We start from the raw sequence: 23,127 nt of genomic DNA, 5'->3' as shown, positions 1-23,127 counted from the left end.
ACAAACAGATTTCTGGGCTCCGCTCTGGAGCTCTGATCAGGTAGCTCTGAGCCCTGTCAGGAATCTACTTAATACACTGTATTCCCCAGTTTCTTTCATTGTGCAACCAAGTTTGGGACCCACTGGCCAAGAGTCAGAGCCATTAATAGAGCAAACCCCCCAAATTGTGTCTTTAGTCCATTGAAGGGTTATTATTTCAAAACTAATCAGTTTGCCAGTATATTTGGATACCTAATGTGGGTATGAGACCAAGCAAGCCCTTCTGTTATGGAGCATAAAGTCTCATATTGATCAAATAATCCAGACTTGTCCTACTCACAGATCCTCACTGTGGGAAATATTATGAAAGATTCTTCAGTCTAGTCCTCCAAAGTAAAGCTGCTTCTATTTTTTTCCATTGAGTTCTGTCACATAATCACTTAATTTAGCTTGAGTGCATCCACACCTGGTATCTTCTACCCATGAGCCCATATTGATGTTGGAAAGTCCTCACTCAGGCAGACCATGGGGCAACACCTCTCTTAACACCCTGAGGTTTGGCAATCGCTTTAGCAACCTAGTGAGGGGTTGGGCGTTAGCACCAGCTGCTTAAGATCACTTATTATTTGTAATTACCGTCTATTTCATTAATGAGACTGGACATCAAACTGCCCCAGTTAAGCTTAAAACCAGCTGTCCCTTTACTGACGTTTACTCAGTTCCAAATAGGAATCCCAACACACTGCATTGTCTCACCCAGTTTACGCTGTGAGAACCAGAGCAAGTTGGGCAAATTTACGCTGGAATGGTTTCAAAAGGTTGGTGTATATTTCTGAACAAGATGTACAAATATTTTTAGGGGTTTTAAAAATAATGTGTCATATTTTCTGTACTCTTCTTAGGAACAGTGTCAGTGAAGAAAAAAAGGTGGCTTTTGACAATGTGACGTTTAGTGGGGTTGTTTTTCGAGGCTGAAATATTAAAACAAAGTATGCCAGTGGCGAAGTACAGGGTCTAGTCTAATTTGTTACCTATCAGTAAGAGAGGAAGTGTCCAGAGTGTTACTGTGAATAACATTCTATGAACAAAAGCTTCTTTATTTTCTACCTGTTGATTTGAGAAATGAGTATCAAGATAATGTGTTAGCACGTTACAGTATATGTATACACATTTCCCTTTTCGGTTAATGAAGTAGCCTGGAAAGTTAACAGATACAGAAGGACAAATGTTTTTGAGGCGGGGTGGGGGTAATTAATACAAAAAAAGTTACTTGAACTGTTTGCATTGTTATTAATCCATTGATATTTATTTCAATTCATTTCATGTGATTATTTTGTTTATTAGATCAAAGAGTTTGAGATTTATTATAAAAAAAGGTCTTTCCTTTTTTTTAGGCTTCTAATTTTTATTTTTGAGAAGTAAAGGCTGTAAACTTGACAAATTTGAATAACCCTAAAACTGCATGAACGAGAGATGTTCTTAAAACCACACGGCATGACTCTGTAGGCAATGTTAGAAGATTTTGGCATTCATTGTTGAATTTCGTGCACACGTTTTATTTTATTTTATTCTTAATTTGCATGTCCAGAAAGCGGTTCCTTTTTTCCTCCCCCCCCCCCCCCCGTTATTTCATTTTCTTCTCTGTGAAGACACTGTAAATTGATTTGGATCTCATTTCCTTTCTGTTAGAGTTATTTTCTTCTGTAGTGTCATGTAGAGAGGTATCTTTGGTATCCTTCTTTGAATTCTTCAGGGGGTTACAGATCACGGGTGACAGAAAAAAAAATCTCGTTCACATGTGTCGCTTACTTATTGCACACCTTCGTATCCTTATAATTTCTCTAATTTGCATGTTACAGAACTGAAGCCAGGACAAGCAATAGAACTTAAAGCGAGAGAACGTTCCGCAGTGGTCGTTGACTGGAATAATAATCTGCATGTTGTTTTCCCTTTTCCCTCCTGCATGCAGGGATTTGGTTTCGTAACTTTCGAAAATAGTGCCGATGCGGACAGGGCGAGGGAGAAATTACACGGCACCGTGGTAGAGGGCCGTAAAATCGAGGTGCATGTCCAAAATATTTTCCTTTTCATCTTTTTCATAAATGTCTGCTTCGCGCTCATTCGTCGTGCCAGATGCATCACCGTGTGTTGTATGTGACCCTGTTCCCTCCTCACTGTTTATATATATATATATATATTTATATATAAAAAGGAAAACTGGCCTTACTTTTTTTTTTTAAATTTTACTTTATCCTGTCATTCTTATTACTGATGAAAAGGTGAATGGCAATAAGGGAGACAAAGGAAAGGTTAATCGGAACTTTTTTTTTTTTTTTTAATTTTCTGTGTTTTATCATTAATGGGTGCAATAGATTCCCAGCCAGGGGAGACAGAGTGCAAAACAAGACAAAATACAGAGCAGTTTCTTTTTTTTTTCTTTTTATCCTTTTTTTTTTCTTTTCTTTTCTCTTTCCACTGCAGGGTTGACGAGGGATCCACAGTGGTGTCCAAATTGAGCCAAATGGTGAAAGCAGTAGCATTTGAATGTACAATTGTTTTTTGTTTTGTTTTGTTTTTTTTAAATGAGAGGTCTTTGTCACTGAACCTTTCATTTTTTTTTTTTTTAACAAGCCAGTTGGAATCTTTGTATTATTTTGATAATAAAGTGAATAACCAACAGGATTTCCTGTTCAATATCTGGCCCCTTTTCACTGAAAAAAAAATAATGAATAAATATTAAAAAATGCTAAAATTTCGATACTCGGAATCTATTCTTTCTACCACTGGATCTCCCTCAACCTGGCCACAGGGTTATATTTGTTAAAACTTAAAAAAAAAAAATACCAGTTAAAAATGCTTTAGTCTTTGGAGTAAGATGTTGCATATTTTGCCTTTCATTTTCCCCCCCCTCGACGATAACGCTTAGGCCCCTCACCAAACTCTCAGTAACCATGGTAACTGTATACAAACCCATGCTGGCGATGGTGGTGAATGGTAAGTGGTGAAGTCCATCTGCCGCTTGACGTATTTAGTGCTGATTATCTATATACATATATATACCACGTGGATTTTTTTGACTTGTCGTATTAAGTTTTCTTGATGCTCTATTTTTTTGGGTACCGGTACGCCTGTAATTGAGTGTACGTTCTAAGCGAGCCTGGGAGGCACTGATTGGATTGGGATATGACAGTGCACATCTTACTCAGATTGTTAACTCCATATTGTGTTAAACAATGCACCCTCTTTTATCCTTTTGTTAGCTGTGACTTTCAAGCTTGAATGATCTTGTTAATTCTTGCTATGTCAAAGGCTCTTGTTCCTAGTGTTGAATGCTAGATGTTGCTTCCCCGATGGTTCTTCCTTCCTAAAGTGTTGCACACGGCTAAATCTTGTTTGTCCCTTTTTTTCTTTTCTTTTTTTTTTTTGTTTTTTGTTTTTTGACATTTATGTTCCCTTGTACTTTGTCTCTCCCCCCTTCTACTCCACTGCATGTTCCTTCATATGAATTTTATTTTGTGTTTAAAAATATTTATTGTTTCTGTGTTACCATGGAGTACATGCATGCTTTTCAATCTTCAATTATGCAGTTCCTTTTAATTTGCTTTTACTGTCTCCTTATTAAACTTTTAAATGATATGACATTGCTTTATTGAAATGATTTGTAAGTTAAAATGGTTATGAAGTAAATGTAATTATAAAAATGTATGATTTTGTTATGCATCTACTGCCTTTTATAAATTAAAATGCATTTTAGTTTTTTTTTTTTTAATAAGTAATCACAGTCATAATGCATGCAACTAATTGAACTGTGGGCCAGTCCTAGCATTTGTGCTCATTTGAGTTTTCTATGTACGTAGGTAAATAATGCCACAGCACGTGTAATGACAAATAAAAAGACTGTCAACCCTTATACAAATGGTAAGTAGAGATTGGCCTTCAACAAGCAATCATCTCTACCTCTGAATCTATTCAATGATGTAACCGGGGGATATGTTTCAACAAGCCACAATTGCCTCACAGTGGCTCCCATGCCCTAACTGCTGACCTGCTACAGTGAACCACCTGCATTGATCAGATACTTTTCAGGGACGACACATACCCGGGTGAGCACTGAGGCAGGGACAGAGTTGTCCGATCGCCACGTAGTCCCCGTGAAGCTATTGTGACACCGTCTGCCAGTGAGACTTCAATAATCATTCTTTAAACAAGATCATTTCAGGGCAGAGGCAAGTTTCGTTTTCGGGTAGAGTGTACATGCCCTTCCTCCAGTCCCTCTAGAATAACTCCCATTTGGAGTGAGATACAAGTAATTATTCAGGGTTACCTGGGTCACTTCATTTGCTGTTATTATAGTAAGTTGAGGGAGAATGGAGGTTTGGTTTGTTTCCTTCCCCCACCCCCCCCCAACCTCCTTGTTGATCCTTAGTCATTTCTGGAAGAGGGACAGCAGAATGTGGTTCTGGCATTGAGTCTGCTCTGGAGATATTAGGATTTTAAATGGCTTGGAGGGTGCTTCCTGCTGAGCTCCATAGCATGAGTGCGGTTTTTCTGTTTCTCTGGGTTGCCCAGTGCTGTTTGGGGACAGATATAGATGTTGCTGTATACTGCAGACCCCTTCAGGACAACGTATCTCTACTCGCACTAACCAAGAAGCTGTCTCAGAATTCCTCATAATAAGATCTCGCATCTGTACAAGAATTGAAAAGTTCCACCATTTTGATTCTGTAATCCTTCTCAGAATACGTCTCTCTTAAGATATATATGGGGGACAGGGGAAGCTGCCGGTATGCTAATCACATGCTTAATTGTGCCAAAAAGCTAGGTATGAATGTAATACAGTAGGTTTAATTATAACCACTCAGTGGAACATTATACCCACTAAAATGAGCAAGATAAGGAAGATGCAGGGCTTCCTGATGAATGAAATTTTTTCTTAATGAAAAGGTATAGCATGATTTCAACTACACTATGGAAGGCATTACGTCAAAATGCTCACAGTTGAGTTGAATTATAAGACTGGAAGATATTTTTCCTTTGTTTTGTAGGTTTTTAAAAAATAATATAGTTTTATTACTGTGATAAAGGAATGATATTTCCCATTTTTAACTTCTTAATTACATGTGCAACATGGAAATGCAGACTCATTTTTAAAAAAAAAGATAAAATGAGAAAGAAACATTAAAGGAAAAGGTAAATATATGTTGAATAATGCCACTACCAGCTTGGTATTCTAGTTCCCCCTCGGAGAACACCACCATTAGATTATTGTTTGTACTTTAACTTTGCTTTTTTATGCATGTATGTGTAATATATATTTATAGTATTCACAGTATTGTGTATGTGCTTTTCATATAAATTATGTCATGGTGTGCACATCATTTTTAATTGGCTTTTATAAATCAATATGGAGTTCGTTTGATGTTAATACACAGACCAAACCCATTCTTTTTAGTGGTTGCATAAGATTCCATGAAATGGATACATGGGTTTAGTCTTACCTTCCATACTGATTGACATTTAATTATTTAAAAAAAATTTTTTTACATTTATTTAATTTTGAGAGACAGAGAGAGACAGAGCACAAGTGGGAAGAGGAGAGAGAGAATGAGACAGAATCTAAAGCAGGCTCTAGGCTATGAGCTGTCAGCACAAAGCCCGACATGGGGCTTGAACTAATAAACTGCGAGATCACGACCTGAGCTGAAGTCAGACACTTAACCGACTGAGCCACCCAGGCGCCCCATTTTTTTGATTCTGTTGTTAAAAACGGTAGTATTAGCATTTGTTAGTTTCGGTTTTGGTTTTCTTTGTCTTATGCCAATGGCTACCAATTTGGCTAAGTCAGTCCATCCCTATTTTTAAAGGGGGCCCATTACACAGAGAAATACTGTCAGTTTAGCAGGGTTCTAACTTGAAAGACCAGAGGATTTATCTATTCTGCTGACCCGGTTTCTAGCTGCAGCAACATCCGAGACATGGCCTGAAAGGGAATAGAAAATTTCCACAACAGACTCTGAATGCCCAGTGCTGAAATGAAGCAAACTTCTGATTTGTATGTCATGAAACCTTTCTACTTGGGTAAAAAGAAAAAACTCTGCAACTTGCCAGAGTTAATATGAGATGGCATTGACCCGACTATCGGCCATTTCCTTAAATTATGAAGTAGCAACTGTGTGCGTATGTGTGTGTGCATGCACACGTGCTTCCACGACCACTGTCACGCATGTGCAGAGGTGGTCAGGTGTACTGTTCACATGAGAAAATGAAGCAAGGGAAGCCAAATGTTATTCTGTAAGCCATATGGATGCATATTTATTTTAAAGAGTTATTGATCTGTGTCCCACCTGGGGGTTGAAAACTGGCCCCGTGGAATGTGGGGACACAATTCAAAACTCAGTCATTAAGGGACACCTGGGTGACTCAGTCGGTTAAACGTCTGATTTTGGCTCAGGTCATGAACTCGTGGTTCGTGAGTTTGAGCCCCGCGTCAGGCTCTGTGCTGACAGCTCAGAGCCTGGAGCCCGCTTTGGATTCTGTGTCTTCCCCTCTCTCTGCCCCTCCCATGCTCATGCTCTGTCTCTCTCTGTCTTTCAATAATAAATAAATGTTTAAAGGAAAAAAAAACCTCAGTCATTAATAGCCAACATCTCTGAAACACTGACTGTATGACATTCTGTTAAGCATTTTAAATGCACTGGGCCACGTGAAATCCTCTAAAGAGGACATACTTATACCTATTTTAAAGAGGCAAAAACTGAGGCTAGAAGAGATGAAGTTGTTAGTGAAGTCTTTCTCTTTTTATTATGAACAAAATCTTGTTACATTGCTTTCCCTCCATCATTTACAGAACTGCCCACAAATGGTAACTCACCACAGTAACAAAAAGATTGTTAAGCGTTCAACCCCAAATCCCTGCCAGATGTTGGCATAAACATCCCACATCCCATTCCAGGTAGCCATGCATTCTTAGCTTCCAGCAGTAAGTCATGTGGGTTTCTCATACATGTTTCTGAAAGGGAGCATTTGGAGGCTTGTCCCATCACACGGGCTGAGTGCAGGATGCAAGGGGTGGATGGACCATGACAAGCAGAATTTACTTAAGAAACAAATACAAACCCTAATTACATAAAGCAGCTGGTTTCTGTAGAGGACACCATGGTGACTTTCGGTATTCAAAGAAAAGCAGTTCTCAAAGCCTGTCCAGTCCACAATTCATTAGTATCATCACTACAGATAAACTGCCCCATAAATTGCAACATGATTTAACCGAAAAGATATGGGGTCCTCTCAGATCCTCAGCAAGAGTGACTATGTTAAGAGGGAATATTATCACCACAAAAAAGGAAGGAAGGGAGGAAGGGAGGAAAGAAGGAAGGAAAAGAAGGAAAGAAAGAAAGAAAGAAAGAAAGAAAGAAAGAAGAAAGAAAAAGAGAGAGATGATGAATATGTAAATTAGCTTGATTGTGTGCATATTTTACAACGTATATGTAATATCAAATCAACAAGTCGTACACCTTAAATACTTACAACTTTTAGTTGTCACTTATACCCCAGTAGAGCTAGAGGCAGGGAAGAGAAGATAAGTCAGGACCCACGAAGTCATGCTGAAATGAGAAAAATAAGTGACCAGTGAGATTCATATATTAGCTGTCTGATTTATCGTCACAAACCACCAACTTCCACTTTGGCGAATATACCTTCTTAGGATCACCACATTGTAAGGTCATCTTCACATGGTGAAGTATCACTGTCGATGCTCCCATCACATTCATGCATTCCTTCAGTTATGTGTCCAACAAGAGCTTAGGCAGCTGCAAAGTTTCCAGTGCGAGTCACAGCAGACCCTAAATGCAAGTAGGTTCCTGGCTACGAGGCTCTGCTACACGGATAACAATCCCATCATCGTGGTATTCCATTTCCTAGGACATTTGCGCTCAGATGTAGGAGAAGACTGTAGGATGACATACAGGGATCTGCAAACACTATCCAAGAGCTTCGCAAAGAGGGAACAGGGCTGCTTCTGTATTGTTGACTCCCCCTAAGGACAGCAGCCCTCAGACAGGAGCTGGGGTCCACTGTGTTCACTGCAGACCAAATGGTTGCAATGCAAAACAAGTTGAGAACCACATTCTCAGGGATTCTCTGGATGTTGGACAAGCCTGGGTGTTGGATGTGGCTCTTTTTTTTTTTTTTTCCTCAGATAGCTTAGGGAGGATGAAATTGGACCAAAAAATCCAAGACTATAGAGAGAGAAGTAGACTTTGTATCAGCTCTGCCTTTGGCTACTGAACTGCAGGCGAGTCATTTAAACTCTCCACACACCAGTGTTCTCAAGTAGGAACTGAGTTATAATGGGACCTACTTTCTAGGGTATTTGTGCTTATTACAGAGATAAGTACTCGACACAGTCCCAGGGGTACAAAATGCCCTAAAAATTTAATTACACAATAATCTCAATAATAAGTAGTCATCTTCTTTTTTTCTGTAGATAGTAAGCTGAATTTCTTGATAGACATACTAATTTAAGGATCAAATATTCAGATGCCATCAGAGGCTAGCCGGTAAAATAGATGAGCAGGGAAGGTCTGAAAGACTCACGTTCTTTTTTGCACTTTCATTTTCATACTGGGCAAAGCAAGATAGTTTTCTACTAGAAGAAAAAACAGGACAGGATAACAATAAAAGATTGTTAATATTTGGCCTCAAAGCCAGGCATATAATAGGGAGCAGGTATGTTTGTGGCTAACTGGGGGCTAAGTGGAGTGTCCCTGGTCACATCTAGCAAATTTGTCCGTGTGGGATTCTGAATCAAAAAAATGGTTATTTCTACTAAACTTTCAAGAAAACCAGAAATTCTGTATCTTAGTGAAATCTAAACGTTGGCAATGAATATATGTTGAAAAAAAAAAAAACACCACCACCACAGCGGGTGAACCAAACACAATGTGCAAGTAACTGTTCATTTTGGGTATCACCTCATGCACCCTTTCAACTACCAAGTCCCTGGCATCCTCAGTTGATATCTTTAGAAAGCATTGGAACAGTTCTGGAAATTCCAGTGGTGTATTTAAGGGTGCTTTCTTGAATATGTTTCTTCGATATCCAGCCCCACAAAGCCCTAAAGAAGACACATGCAGATTTTTTTTTTTTTTTTTTTTTGCGCATTCAGACTTGCCTTTTAACACCTAATGCAGCCATAGTTAACAGTGTTTTTCTACAGCTGGCTGGCAGATGACCTTTGAGAAGCTAAATTTGAGGAGGGGGCTAGCTGATTTGGATGCAGCCCCTTGAGGCCCAGCCACAGAGGGGTCTCTATACACAACTCCTGTGTCTGGTCTCTGCTCCCTCGCCTTCTTGCATGGGGGGTCCTGCGAGGCTGGGAGCAGTGGGCTTTGTCAGCTGTTCTCTTTTGTTATAAGCCTCATTGTTCAGTTTAATGTCCTTGATCAAAATCTCTGAATTTGCAAGGCCTGAGGATGTACAGACTGCCTGAGAACTTAAAACCAGGATCATTTTGTCCATCTTCCTGACAGTGCAGGCTCCAGTCTCCAGCAGGGTTATCCCAAGGGTCTCTTCCAGGTACTGGAAGGAGTCACAGGGACTAGGAGGCTATTTGCATGCAATTTGCATACATTTACATAAGCCGGCATGAGCTTTGTAAGTCTGAGCAGGGGTGATTCTCAAGGTCTGTATTCTTATTTCCTCTGCCTTGAAGACAGTCACCCCTAACAGGGTCCTTCTTTATTAGATGTACATCAGGAAGCAGGTCATTGGAGGTTAGAAGGAGATAGAATCCTAGCCAAAAGGGAATGAGTCTATTAGAAAAAGCTCTCTATTCCTTCTGTTCCTTTAGAGCAAAACTTAAGTAAATATTTATGGAACACCAACCATTTGCAAAACGCAATTTTAGGTGCTGGGCATTCACACTGGACAGCAGTCCTGTTCATTTACCATTAATTTTAATGAAAGAGAATGGTTATAAAAACAACTGAGAACAAGCAAAGAAAGAAAAATAAAGATGAACCCAGGTAGTGGGTGCAGAAAACAAAACTGGAAATTGAATCGGTGTATAGCTGAAGGGGGAGGAGGTGGCCTTGAGTAGTCTGCCCCGGGAAGACACTAGAGACCCACATAACATCAGGTCAACTTTATCAGGAGTTGTGGAGAGTTCTCCAAGCACAGGGAGCAGTAGATATAATCTAGAATGATCTACATTGACGTAGAATGATCTTGGGTGGTTTTATAAAGATTTAAAAGTGCACTGTCCCTTTGGTTTGGAGAGAAGGGAACCGTGCTATGAGATGGTGGCAGCGGAGAGGAATGGACATTAAGCACATGGAAACATCTTTTCAAAGTCTAACCAATAGGATCTTCTGGTGGATTGTAGGTGGGATATGAGAGTAAGGGGAGAATCAAGAAGTAATTTTTCAAGAGTTTTGTTTTGAGGAACCAAGCAGATGGAAGTGTCATTTGCTGACGTGGGGAGACTTGATGAGGAGCAGGCCGCAAGGGTGTGGGGAGGTGAGAAGTTGGGTTATCATGCCTGGGGTGTGGATCAAAAAGGCCTTTGTTTTCCCTACAGTGGAAGCAGAGCAGCGTTGTTTAGGAAGAAGGGCCAGTGACAGGGAGCAGGACAAAACCTGCACTAGCGCTCCCATGACATTTCATTTTGCGGCTCACAGATTCCAAGCTGGTTTCTTGTGAAGGAGACCCTATCATTTACCTCCCTCAATAAATACTTGCAGACAGGAGATGGCATGTGTCTCCTGATGAGGCAGAATGCCTTTATATATTCAATGAAATTTTTCCATGAATAGACTTGGTAAACTGGTAGGTAGTTGGTAAATAGATAGATAGTGGCATTAAGTAGCCTGCTTTGGGAAGACAATGGAGGCCTAAATAAGATCAGGTAAACTTTGTCAAGAGCTGATCAATGATGGATAGATAGATAGATAGATAGATAGATAGAAACAGATAAGAGAGAAGGAGGATAGGGATAAATGATAATAGATGGATAGATGAATGGATAGATAGGTAGATCAATGGATGTACAGATAGGTAGGTCGGTATGTAGGTAGGTAGATAGATAGATGAGAGAGAAGAAAGATAAAAAATGATGATGGATGGATGGATGGATCGATCAATGGATATATAGACAGGTAGGTAAGTAGGTAGGTAGATAGATACATAGAAGGTTTCAAGGAAATGAGGAAAATAAAGGCAGATGAGAGAAACGTGATTTAAGATAGTCTTAGATACCTCTGAGAAATCTGTTTCTGTGAGAAAATGAAAGGCCATTGGCATAACTTAGAGTCTTGGAGAGTTCCATCAAAATTAATCAGTGGGTCAACATTCAGTGAATGGTGTGTCACAGGCCTGTGTGCAAAAGGGAGTATTTAAGGGACCTCATAAGGACATACACAAGAAACAAAATCTTACTTCACTAGTAACAAAAAGACCCTGTCTCCACTATCTGGAAAAGGTAGGGACATGAGCAGGGTGTAAGATGGGGAGCAAAAGGACGAAGAAAAAGAGTAATAAATTCATAACTTAATTATTCATTTAGTATGGGCCCTTATGTACTTCTTTCACAAATCTAAACTTCTGTGAAGGACTAGGGAAGGAGACCATTAAATATGTCGATATAATCCTGAAACTTTAATTTCAACCAGGTTTCTCTATTTTGGGCTTGATTCCAAGGTCTAGAAATGTAGACATTAGTTCCCATGTCCCCAGAAATTGGGTATTTTTTTTTAGGAAGTAGTGGAATTTTAGTTGGTCAAACTGAAGTCGTTTTCCACATTCATAAAACACATTTTCTGAAATGTGCCAGATAATTTTTATTTTTATATCACTATAGAAATTCCTATATGACAAGATGTGGTTAATGTAAGAGAGGAAGGTGTCAGTGTGACGTTTCAGAAACCGTTGGGGCAACACATCTCAGAATTTTATGTCTCTTTCTGGTGAAAATGGGGCCAGACATTTCCATTAATAAGCCTCCCAGGTATGCAAGCATAGCACTTTGAAAAATCCTATCTTAAGACCATCCTGGGGGCTGTAAAGTTGCCAGCTTATTCAAGTTGGATGAAAGCTCTTAGAAACAGAAAATTCTTGGAAAGTTGTAGAAAGTTCTTTGGTCCATCCAGGGCCCTGTCTCTTGAGATATTGAACCTGTGTGTTCCTTAAAGGATGAGTAGATTGTGGCTACCTCTTGGCTGGTCTTACAGGTGCATCGCTTAGGTCAGATGATAGGATGTCCTACCCCTTCATCTGGGAAGAGCTTTCCATGTCAGAAATACCTTCTCTCACATCCCACCTTTCACCATTGCCTTTTCTCAGGAGCATTTGCTAAAGGACCCCGGGTGTTTTACCCTCAGCCCAAGGACACAAAGTTTTCCGTAAAAGGCAGCACACCTGACCTTCTTTATCTTTCAGGAATTCTATTTAATGGATGTTTTCATAAAGACTTAGCAGCAGGAGCAGGAAATGATTACCAAACCCTAAAACGTGGCCGTTCTTTGGAGGTTGTTCCCTAAATGATGCCCAATGGGTGTGTAATGTGCACAGCTTCTCAATTTGCAAATATTCTTGTATGTTCTTTTCTTGAGTAAAAGTTCCTAAGGGGCCAGGATTCATTTGACAGAAAATGCTCCATCCAGAACACTGGGAAAATTACAGGATTCTGTTCCTCTTATACACAGGTTGTTTGAAAGTTACCTTAGATATCATGCATTGATTAAGAATTTTTATGGTTCCTGAATGTGCTGAAATGTATTCCACACTTAATCTCTAGTGGATAAATGTCATTTTCTTTGGGATGTAAAAAGCACTTCGGAATTCTCTGGGTCATAATCAGGAATGACAATTATCAGAATATGTATCCGCAAAGAATTCTGTTTATGTGAGCTTTCAAATTTGGGGGGACTAAATGCAAAGGGGCATATGACGGATTACCTAGCAGTGATCCATGAAAGAAGACAAAAAATTTGCAATTATTATAGTGTTTCTAGAGAATATTAGCATGGGAGAAAATTAATCACCACATCATTTTCAAAAAGTTCACCTGTAGCTGGTCAATAGTTTCTATATTATTAACTTGTATTGGCAGCCAATCAAAGAAAGGCATAAATCTGCCTTCCCAGGTATAGGTTACAAATCATTTTTATGCATCCCCCGACTATATACCCTCTGAATATAAAATTAAATATATATATATATATATACCACCCCATTTGATTTGTGTTTCGCTTGTAGTGATATGAGTTATTGAATCAAATGTGATAATCATGTTTTTGTGTATTTGTTTTAAGGCTGGAAATTGAATCCAGTTGTGGGTGCGGTCTACAGCCCCGAATTCTATGCAGGTAAAAATTTCCTCTGTGCATGACTTCTTCTTCGTCTGTTCTCGATGTGTTTTGCCTGCTACTAGAGAATAGGTTTCATGAAATAATCTGAACCAAGTAAAATCCCTCTCCTCAGAAGTTCTGAGGGACTGTTGTTGTTTTTTTTTTTTCCTAAAGCAAAACCAAAAGTGTTTAAAACCCTTTAAAAAATGAAGGGGCATCACGTATATGTGTTACACTGTGAGGTATGCGTGGAGCCCCTGCTCCTTATGATGTTTTCCATTGATTTTGCCTCAAAAAAGCATCGAGGCTTTGTTCAAGGGTATGTTGAACGAATGTGGAGCTGTTCTTGCCCACTTTTATTGAGTATCCCTCCATGTGTTTTTCGCCATACGTTTCCTTCTGGGGTCGCATGTTTTTTTCCCAGCGAAGCTGAGTTGGCTCACTTATTCCAATAATGTGGCAGTGAGTTGAAATTGCCAAGAGAAGGATTATTTAGAAAACGAGAAAAAAACGAAGTGGTCTTTCTTTCTCCATGCATCACATTTCCTTAGCAATTCCATATTCCTCTCTGCCCTGCCCTTCCGAGGGAAGTCTCTCCCCTTGGCCCTTCCCTGCTACCCTCCAGCTAGCGGTTGATCGGGAAATCTGTGTAGAAAACTTGGTCATCACATTTTGAGAGAGAATGACCCAGAAGAAGCAGTGGCTGAGACTGGTTCTGCTTGGCCTGTTACTTCTGCCTGTTATCGTGTTGTCCATTAACAAGGTTGCATTTGGGGTGCCTGGGTGGCTCAGTTGGTTGAGCATCCGACTTTGGCTCAGGTCATGATCTCACACTGTGAGTTCGAGGCCCGCGTCGGACTCTGTGCTGACAGCTCAGAGCCTGGAGCCTGCTTCGGATTCTGTGTCTCCCTCTCTCTCTTCTCCTCCCCTGCTCATGCTCTGTCTCTCTCTGTCTCAAAAATAAATAAAAACATTTTAAAAAATAATAAAAAACAAGGTTGCGTTTAACACCTTAGAATTTTAGTAGTTTCCACGCGGGTATGGAAAAGAACCCTTTCTTTGATGGGGCCCTTGCTCTTTAATAAGGAGAAATAAATGACCCATTGGTCTAGATCCACTCACTTAGTGACCTCTTGATGGTAAGTAAGTCCTACCCCTTGCTTGGTTTCTTCCGGGATGCCTTCTGTCATTTTTCTGATCCTGAATCAACCCTAGTGCATGACAGGGGAATATGGGATATTCGGATAGCTATCCAGCAGCGTAATCAACTTGACAAAGAAAAAAATGGTAAATCTGGGAAAACCCAAGATGATAGGTGAGTTCTGGATTTTGGACAGGCAATGTTTGTTCCTCACATGTGGTTTCTACCCCAAGCCTGGGTGAAGTCCAGCAGCTCTATGCCCTGTAAAGTAGCTGTGCTGACTCTTATTGGGGGAGCAAAAACTTAGCTGTAAGTCTTTCCATGATTGTATGGTGGAACTCATCCACTGAGAGGACATTTAGCAAAGTGGGGAATGTGAACACTGTACTCAGCCCAGGTTTGAATCCTGGCCAGCTGTGTGACTCTAGGCAAGTTCCTTAACCTCTCTGTGCCTGTCTTCATCTGTTAAGCGGAAGATGATAATAGTAACAAACTCACAGGTGTTTATTAGAATTAAATGGGTTAATATGTGAAGAGTGGTGCATAGCAAGCAATACATAAACATTGGGCAAATGAAAGCAAATAAATGAACGTTCCCCTCTCTGCCGTAAGGGCATTATTCTCCCCAGAATAATGAGTCCAGAACAAGAAGCAAGAAGTCATCTGATGAGATAGGGTATAAATGTGTGACTTGGGATAAGGAGAAGAAGTCCATGTTTCTGGTCCCATGCAGTGTAGTTTCTGGTCATCTGACCTAAGCAACCAAAATAACACCAAACCTCTCCTTTAGAAGGGATTTGAAACCTCACTGCATATCTGTGGGTATTGAAGAGGACGTTAGGACAGAAGAATCCATTCACACTGACTTGTATATACAAGAATAAATTAACCTGCATGACTTTTAGAAGGTTATAACAGCCATTCAGATCAGCCCTGAGCCCCGCTGCGGAAGTTACATCATGGGAGTAGTGGCTACGAACAAGTTACAATAAAGATTAATATTTACTTGAATATTATCTGTGGTCAGGCACTGTTCCAAGCACTTTACCTTAATTAATGTATTTAAATCCTCACGGCGGTTTCCAAGTGAGAAAACTAAAGTACATAGAGTATGAGGGCACCTGGGTGGCGTGGTTGGTTAAGTGTCTGACTCTTGATCTCAGCTCAGGTCATGATCTCACAGTTTGTGAGTTCGAGCCCCACATCCGGATCTCTGCTGGTGGTGCAAAGCCTGCTTCGGATTCTGTCTCTCCCTCTCTCTCCCCGCACCTCTCCCGCTTGTTCTCTCCCTTTCTCTCTCTCTCTAAAAATAAATAAATAAACTTAAAAAAAAAAAAAGTACGTAGACTACCTTAGCACTAAAGGGCTAAGATTTCAAGTGGGTAAGAAGCTAGCTAGACTGTAAAACCAAGAGCCTGGGTTCTTTACAACCGGGTTAATATGGCTTCTTTATTTTTTTGTGTGAATACTAGAAGTCATACTTCTTCTTGAGTGTGGCCTGTGGTGGTAGATCAGGCAACTACAGCTCTATGTCCAAACCAGTCCAGTTAAAGAAGAGGAGTGAAATAATAATGTTGGATTGTTCCAACAGCCACGGCCACCATATCCTCCACATTCAGATAAGTTAACTGGTTCTGTCAGGGGCAGTTTTAAGGAGTCCACGCACCCAAATAATTATTTCTACGAGATGCTCCAATAAACTTAAATCTAAAAAAAAGGGGGGGGCAAGAGTAAGTGTCACTTGAGAAATCTGTATATGCATGTTAGTGTTGCTACTACCCGGGGTATCCTTAATAATCAGAAACTTTCTCTTTCTGCCTATATTATCTGTATATGGAGGTCAACAGAGTTCATGATATTCAGAAATGTGGGGAAATGTTGCTGCAAATCCAACACTCCAGAACAAGTCCTTTGAAATATTTGAAGACCCATAAACACTGAGAATCTAGCTAGCTTACGTCAAAAGTTACGGGCACCTTAATGCATAGATGCAAATGCGGATGTGGCATGTATTCATTTCCCTATGCAGGTATACTTACTAAGGTCATCCACTTGAATATCCATGGCTAAGGATTTAGGGGCCTTTGTGAATTCCCCCAACTATAAACACAGCCTGGATTTCTCTTGCAATTTCCAGCGTGCCTCAAAGCCGAAATGAAGACCTTGTCATTGATTCGCTGTGGATATTTAGCAAGCCAACCCTGTATCTGCCTGAGATAGAAAGCCAGGCTTATTAGGCACTTTTCTATATAAGATTTTGTGTTAATGACAAATATCATGATATTCCCATAGTATAATTATCGATTTTCTAAAGCTTATGCAGAATTAACAACCCAGCCTCCAATTGTCTCTCGGTACGGGGCATGAAAAGTTCACATATTTTGTAAATTAAAATCAATATTTTCAATCTCTCCTAAAGGTAATTTTCCTAATTTAGTGGACTTTTCCCTAACATTTATTTTCTCTTTAATTATAAAATGGCAGGTTATTGATTTTCGTATATAACCTCTTGACGCCCTGAGTGCATTTTTATTGCTAACGCAGGGTTGGGGTGGAGAGGGCAGAAGCACCTCTTAATGAGGATCTTTAATTACCAGCTGAACAGTATTAATTTGCTTTGATAAATTATGACGCACACTCTCCCTCACACATACATAGCAGGGGAAGCATTTAGAAAGACGTTGTGAAAGGCCTTTCATTTCGGGTGTTTTTCTGAACTCTTACCAAGTCCTACCTGGAAGAACGCTCAATCCGAAACTAGTCTTCAGAAGCAGGTATGCATAAATAGGCATATCCTATGAATCTCCTCCAAAGACAAGTGGATGTTTTCCTACAAAGCTGCAAGGCATTGATTATTTTGCTTACGTCTAATCATCCTTGGGCTCCTTGGGGCTTATTCTCAAGATAAATCATTGATAAGTCAATTAAAAAAAAATGTCCAGGTAGATCTCAAAGACTTTAGCCAGCATCTAAGACCATTCCATTTTAGACTTATAAAAAAATTGAAGGCATTAAATCAAAGTACACTACCTGCAAATTAGGCGTTCCCAGTAGCATGCTTCAAGTTACTTAATATAATTAGAAATAGTGTTTCTAATCATCTCAATGAGGAGGCATCAAAAGGGGTTCCCCCTTCATTGTGAGCCATTCCGTTACTATCTAATAAAAAGATTAAAAAAAAAAACAGTGGTGCCTTTTACGGAGAATCATGATATCTGGCCAATGAAACTGTTGATTGAAAGCACGCACCTTTAATCTTCATACATAAGTAAAACAAAGTAAAAATAAATAACAGAAGGTTATACACAGTTGTCGACACAGTACTGACAAATGGCAAATTCGTCCGTTTCTCAATTGCCGGTAAGACGGCAGAGAAGCTCACTCACACCGTATATCATATCTGCCAACTCATTTCTGTGATTAAATATTCCATCAGTGGGGCTATAAGGCGGCAAAGCTTAACAAGATTCATAAGATGCACCACTTGAACACACATAACTCACTTCCGTGGATGTGAGTTTGTACACCCCGCCTGCAAAGGAAAATTGGAATTGAGTTAAATTACTCCACGAGTCAATAGGGAAAGGAAAAGACTTACCAATGCAATGCAAACCTGAGATGCAGGTTAGGTCCCAAAGACAACAAAGTAGAGAGATACAGGGCGAATCAACTTAGAAACCTTGAAGATGGTGGTGAACTCTCTTCTGGGAATACCATTATTATTAGCAGTTTTGGGTTTTTTTGCAAGGGGGAGTAGGAAGCGATCCTTAATTGGACATTCCTCCTAAAAATAAACGTTTCTGGTTTCAAGACTGGGGGGGAAGTACTAAAAGAAGCAGGCTTGGCTGCAAAGTCACATTTTAAAGGTGGTCAGGTCTTGAAACTGGGTTATCCTGGGGTGATAGGGAGGATCAGATAAGATAATGAGTGGAAAAGAATTTTATAGACTGTAAAGTAAAATCAAAATATAGGAGATTAGTGTGATCACCGAAGTTCCCTAGATTGTTTGTGTCCACATCGGTAAAAACCTGCCCACAGACCACATGCCTTGATATCAGGCTAGATGATGGGAAAGTGAATTGGGATCTCAATATGAAGTTTAAAAATGAAGAGGTTGGATGTAGCACTCTGTGATTGCTTATCTCGAAAGGGCAGCTGTATTTGACCTTGGATTACCCGTACAAAGGTATTGGTTTTCTATGGGCTTTTGGCCACTGTGAACCATGATTCACATATAAGAATTGAGTCAAAAGAAGGTAGATGTAGGTCTCCCCCCTGGTGGCTCCCCCCATAAGGGGTCATAGAGAGGATGACCTTTAGCCGCGCTTTTGGATGGACTTCTTTCCAATTCCCCTCCTGCAATTTGGGTACAATAGCATCTGAAAAAAAGTAAGGCTGTCAGAACCTGTGATACCTGGGGTTCCTGACACAGGCTGCTTTCCTTTTATTGGCCACCATCCCAGACTTGGGTTGGGCTTGGAATGATGTGCCCAAATCCCGGGTACAGCATATGCGTTTGGGGTGACTACCTTAGCATCCTGAAAGAACGTGATGTGGGTCTGAAAGGTGTCTGCTACCACTCGGAGCCCCTGAAAGCAGCTAACATTCAAGCATCCCCAGTGGCTCTAACGATGCCCACATCCACCCAAAGGACCAGCCTCGACCAGACTCAGAGCAATGACCTTTGGCTCTGCAGTGTTTTGTATAATTCACACATCTGCCAGATTCAAATGCAGTGCACTTCAGTGAACTGAAACAGAAGAGTCCAGATTGAAGTCCCCAAGCAAAGGATTTTCAGCCTAGAAATGTTCCACTTCAAAGACTTTATCTCGTACATCTGTTTACCTCCGCCTCCCCTTTTGGTTGCAATTCACTTGCCTTCTCTCTTCCCCTTTCCCCATCTGTCTTATCAGATTGCACTCCATCCCTGCCCACATTTGGCCATAGTTTTTACCGGTGTCCTTCCTTCCCTGCCCCACGGAAGGAATGAATGCAGCTCAGCTTGGATGGAATCTTTGGGGAATTTTGATCTTCAAATAGGATCAGAACTGGATTATGTGCTCAGAACTACACTGCCCCGATAAAATTAGTTCTCATTCTGTTGTACGGAAAGTCTACCAAGGAGGCCTCCCCCAAGCAGGAAGTGACAGGACTCTTAAAGGAGAAGCCCTGAGTCGGCACCGTGGGAGGAAGACGAGGTTTGCCTTTCTGGCTCTGGATTGATTTCAAAGGGAGCAACCCAAAACATCAGCAACAATAAATAAGCCACTCTGGGCCCTGACCCGAGCCAGGCACCGTGCAGAACACCTTGCCTCTCCTTGAATCCTCATAAAAATGTGATAGCATTCTCTTCAGTATGGAAATTTTGAAACCAGGGCTTACTGAAGAGTTTATCTCATTCCTTATGTCACAGAACTAGTATGTAAAAGAAATAGGTTTCTTATATAAAGGTCTTTTTTTCTGACCTCAGAGCCCACACTTTCCATTACCTTGTTCAGCTTACTCAGTAGGACTAGACTGGGATATGCCTGCCGTGTCTTCTATCCTGGAGGTCATAGAACGTACTGAAAACGAATACAAGTATCTGTGCATGTAATATTATTTGCTGCACGCCAGACTCCACGTTGGGATCTCCACATATGTTTACAGAGATTACAACTTTGGAGGACAAGTGTCATTTCCTTCATTCTGCAGATAAATGAGATATCTAGTAACATTATGTTGTACAAGGCTGTTGACTTCAAAACTTAAAGAGCTCAGTCCAAAGCCAAATCTCAGTGATTCCAAAGCCCATCCCATTTTATTACACATTACCTCCCACATATGCTTTAGTTAATCTAGTATCTTGGGTTAATGATTGTTAACTGGCAATAATTTTGCCATCTCCCCCCCCCCAGAGGAACTGGGAAATTCCAGGAGACATTTTTTCATTGTCACATCTTGAGGGGGGGAGGGCACGGGGTGTTGGCTACTGGCATCTAGGGGGTGGAGGCCAAGGATGCCGCATAACATCCCACCATGCACAAGACAGCCCCCACCACAAAGAATGATCTGGTGTAAAATGCTGATATTGGAGGTCGGGAACCGCTGTCCTGACAGAAGCAGATTAGTAGAAATGTCACATATGCACCAAATATCTTTCTCAAGCCCTACCAGTAGCTCCTGTGAAAGATGGATAAGCATCTGTAGTCATCAGTGGCAATCAAAAAGAGACCTTCGTTCAAATGTTTCCTCTTCTGGGCATTACTTTGTGATTTTTGACTCCAGAACGGAAAAAGCATAAAGCTTGATTGTATGCTGCAGAACTGTGTCAGGGGTCCATGAGACCATCCGCAGGCTCTGTGTTTGCTTAGATGTGCTCTTAGCGACTCAGCAAGGCTCTTTTAGTCACAGTTCTGATTTATTACAAAAGGGTACAGATTAAAAGTCAGCAAAGGAAGTGGCACCTGGATGGCTCAGTCGGTTAAGCATCCGACTTCAGCTCAGGTCATGATCTCGCGGTTTGTGGGTTCGAGCCCCACATTGGGCTCTGTGCTGACAGCTCAGAGCCTGGAGCCTGCTTCAGATTCTCTGTCTCCCTCTCTCTCTGGCCCTCCCCTGCTCATGTTCGCTTTCTCTCTCACTCTCAAAAATGAATAAACATAAACTTTTTTTTTTAAGAAATTAGCAAAGGAGAAAAGCAAACGAGTTAGAATCCAGAAGAAACCAGGCGAAAGCCTCTGGGTGCACCCTTCCAGTGGAAGTACGCAATGTGCTTAACTTTCCCTGCAGTGGTGCCTGATGGCAAACACAAAGTGTCATCAGCTGGATGTCAATCTGCTTCCTGGGAGGCAGCCCCATAGATGTGGAGCCCCCGTATGACTGACCTCAACTATTCGAACCACAGCCCAAAGAGCAAAAGGAAGTATTCACCATAAATCACATTGCTACCAGAAACTATCTTATCAAACTGGTACTGTGTGGCCCAAGGCCTCAGGCACCCCAAAACAGTTTTATCAGGTAGAATATTCCAAGGGTTTACAACTCATCTACCAGGAGGTGTCCAAGGGCCAGTCCTGAAGGCAAGCATCCTGGGGGGAATGTGCAGGGTTTAAGCAGCCCAGACCTGTGGAGTTACCCCTTTCCTACACAACAGAAGGAAGAGGGGGAGGGGTGGGGTCGAGGAGGTAGAGAAGGAGAAGAAGAAAGAGTAGGGGAGAGGGGGGAGGAAAAAGAAGAAGGAGGAGAGAGAGTGGGTGGGGGAGAAGAAGGAGAAGCTGGTTGCAAACTCAGAATACAGAGCTCATATATATATAGAAGGTCATGAATGTAGTGGTCAGGAGGAAGGAAGGTATAAGATGAGACTTAACCACTGCGTGTGTTGGTTCTAGGAGAAAAGATCAAGCTGGATTTAGTTATGAAAGAGGGAAAAAAAAATGTGTGGCTTTTCACTTAGAGCAGGAGTCTGCAAATGTCTTCGATAAAGGGCCAGTCAGTGAATATGTGCAGCTGTGTGGGCGGGCAGAATCGCAGTGCTGAAGGCCTGTGAAATGCCAGGTAGTGTGGTAAGCACTGCGGGAGCCCCTCATCCCTCTGAAGTTCCTTAGAGCATTGAGAGTGGCAGAAAGATAAACTTAATGTATAATAAATGATGATGCCTGCCCACCAGAATGCTAAAAAAAGAACAACCCTCTCTGCATTAGGAGCTAGAGAGGGGGTATTAATTGGGTTTTGAAGGATAAGGAAGAGTTCTCCTGGGAAGAAAATGAAGAAAGATCTTTGTGGTGGGTGAGTTAGAAGGAGTTTGGTAGAACCCAGAAGGGTTTCTCAACCTTTATCTGCAGAATCCATTGAGAAGTATTAAAAAAAAAAAAAAATACAGGTGCTTGATCTGCACTGGATATAGAGATTTCTGTGGCAAAATCAGGTTCCCCCCCAAAGCTGAGAAGTACTGATCTGTTGAGATCAGAGGGTACCTTCTAGAGAAAAGTTGCAAAAGCCCTGACAATACTATATAAAAGGAATGTGGATTCTGGAATCTGTCGTTTGAGTGACAGGCAACCATTGAAAACTCTGATAATTAAAACATAGAATAAAACGAGCAAGACCACCCAGCGATGAATTAGCACTCCTATCTGTACTTGAAACAAATAATAGTCTTATCATGAGGACTCTTACAAATATGTGAACCAAGCCCTAAAAGGCTGAAAGAGGTTAAACCGAATCAGCAACGTCTCAGCCGTTGTAGAGATCAGGCTCCAGACAGACCCCAGGATTACTAAGCCAGTGCCTGACACGGAGGCTATTATGAAACTTGTTTTCTGGCTTTGTCCCGATCTCTTCCTAGAAAAGCAAATCTGCAGACTTTAAAAATGACACGATTTCATTTTTCTTTTTTTAATGTTTTAACTTGTGTTGCCATTCGATTATAAATCACGTAGTTTTGGTGCTTCCCACTTTTCGCATTCTTGTCAAAATTTATAGTTCAGTGTTATTAGCCTGACCAATTAAGTTGTATATAAATAAAGACGAATTGGCCAAATATTGTTTAATACCCTATATGTTAATTATATGTAGATAATCATTCTCTAAGCATCAAATGAAGCCGTCTTTTAAAAATGTAGTGTTGAAGAACCAACAACACAAATAGCAAAATCCTACTTAAATTAACTATGTGGG

General features: G+C 40.8%; 1 protein-coding gene across 4 annotated transcripts in view; it reads left to right on the top strand.

Moving 5' to 3' along the window:
• The window catches only part of RBFOX1 (RNA binding fox-1 homolog 1), a 348,785-nt gene that overhangs the window by 231,144 nt on the left and 94,514 nt on the right, over window positions 1-23,127 (top strand). For all 4 annotated transcript variants that reach the window (XM_047087515.1, XM_047087514.1, XM_047087516.1 and 1 more), the window contains 3 exons: window positions 1,949-2,041; window positions 3,837-3,897; window positions 13,293-13,346. In XM_047087515.1, the coding sequence (XP_046943471.1) occupies window positions 1,949-2,041; window positions 3,837-3,897; window positions 13,293-13,346 (208 nt within the window). The remainder of the gene's footprint in view (window positions 1-1,948; window positions 2,042-3,836; window positions 3,898-13,292; window positions 13,347-23,127) is intronic.

Source organism: Lynx rufus, unplaced genomic scaffold (assembly GCF_022079265.1).
Source record: "Lynx rufus isolate CCGP_SWC_20201006 ecotype Redwood Valley unplaced genomic scaffold, mLynRuf1.p SCAF_23, whole genome shotgun sequence".
Lineage (NCBI taxonomy): Eukaryota > Metazoa > Chordata > Mammalia > Carnivora > Felidae > Lynx > Lynx rufus.
This window is presented reverse-complemented; position numbering and strand designations above follow the sequence as displayed.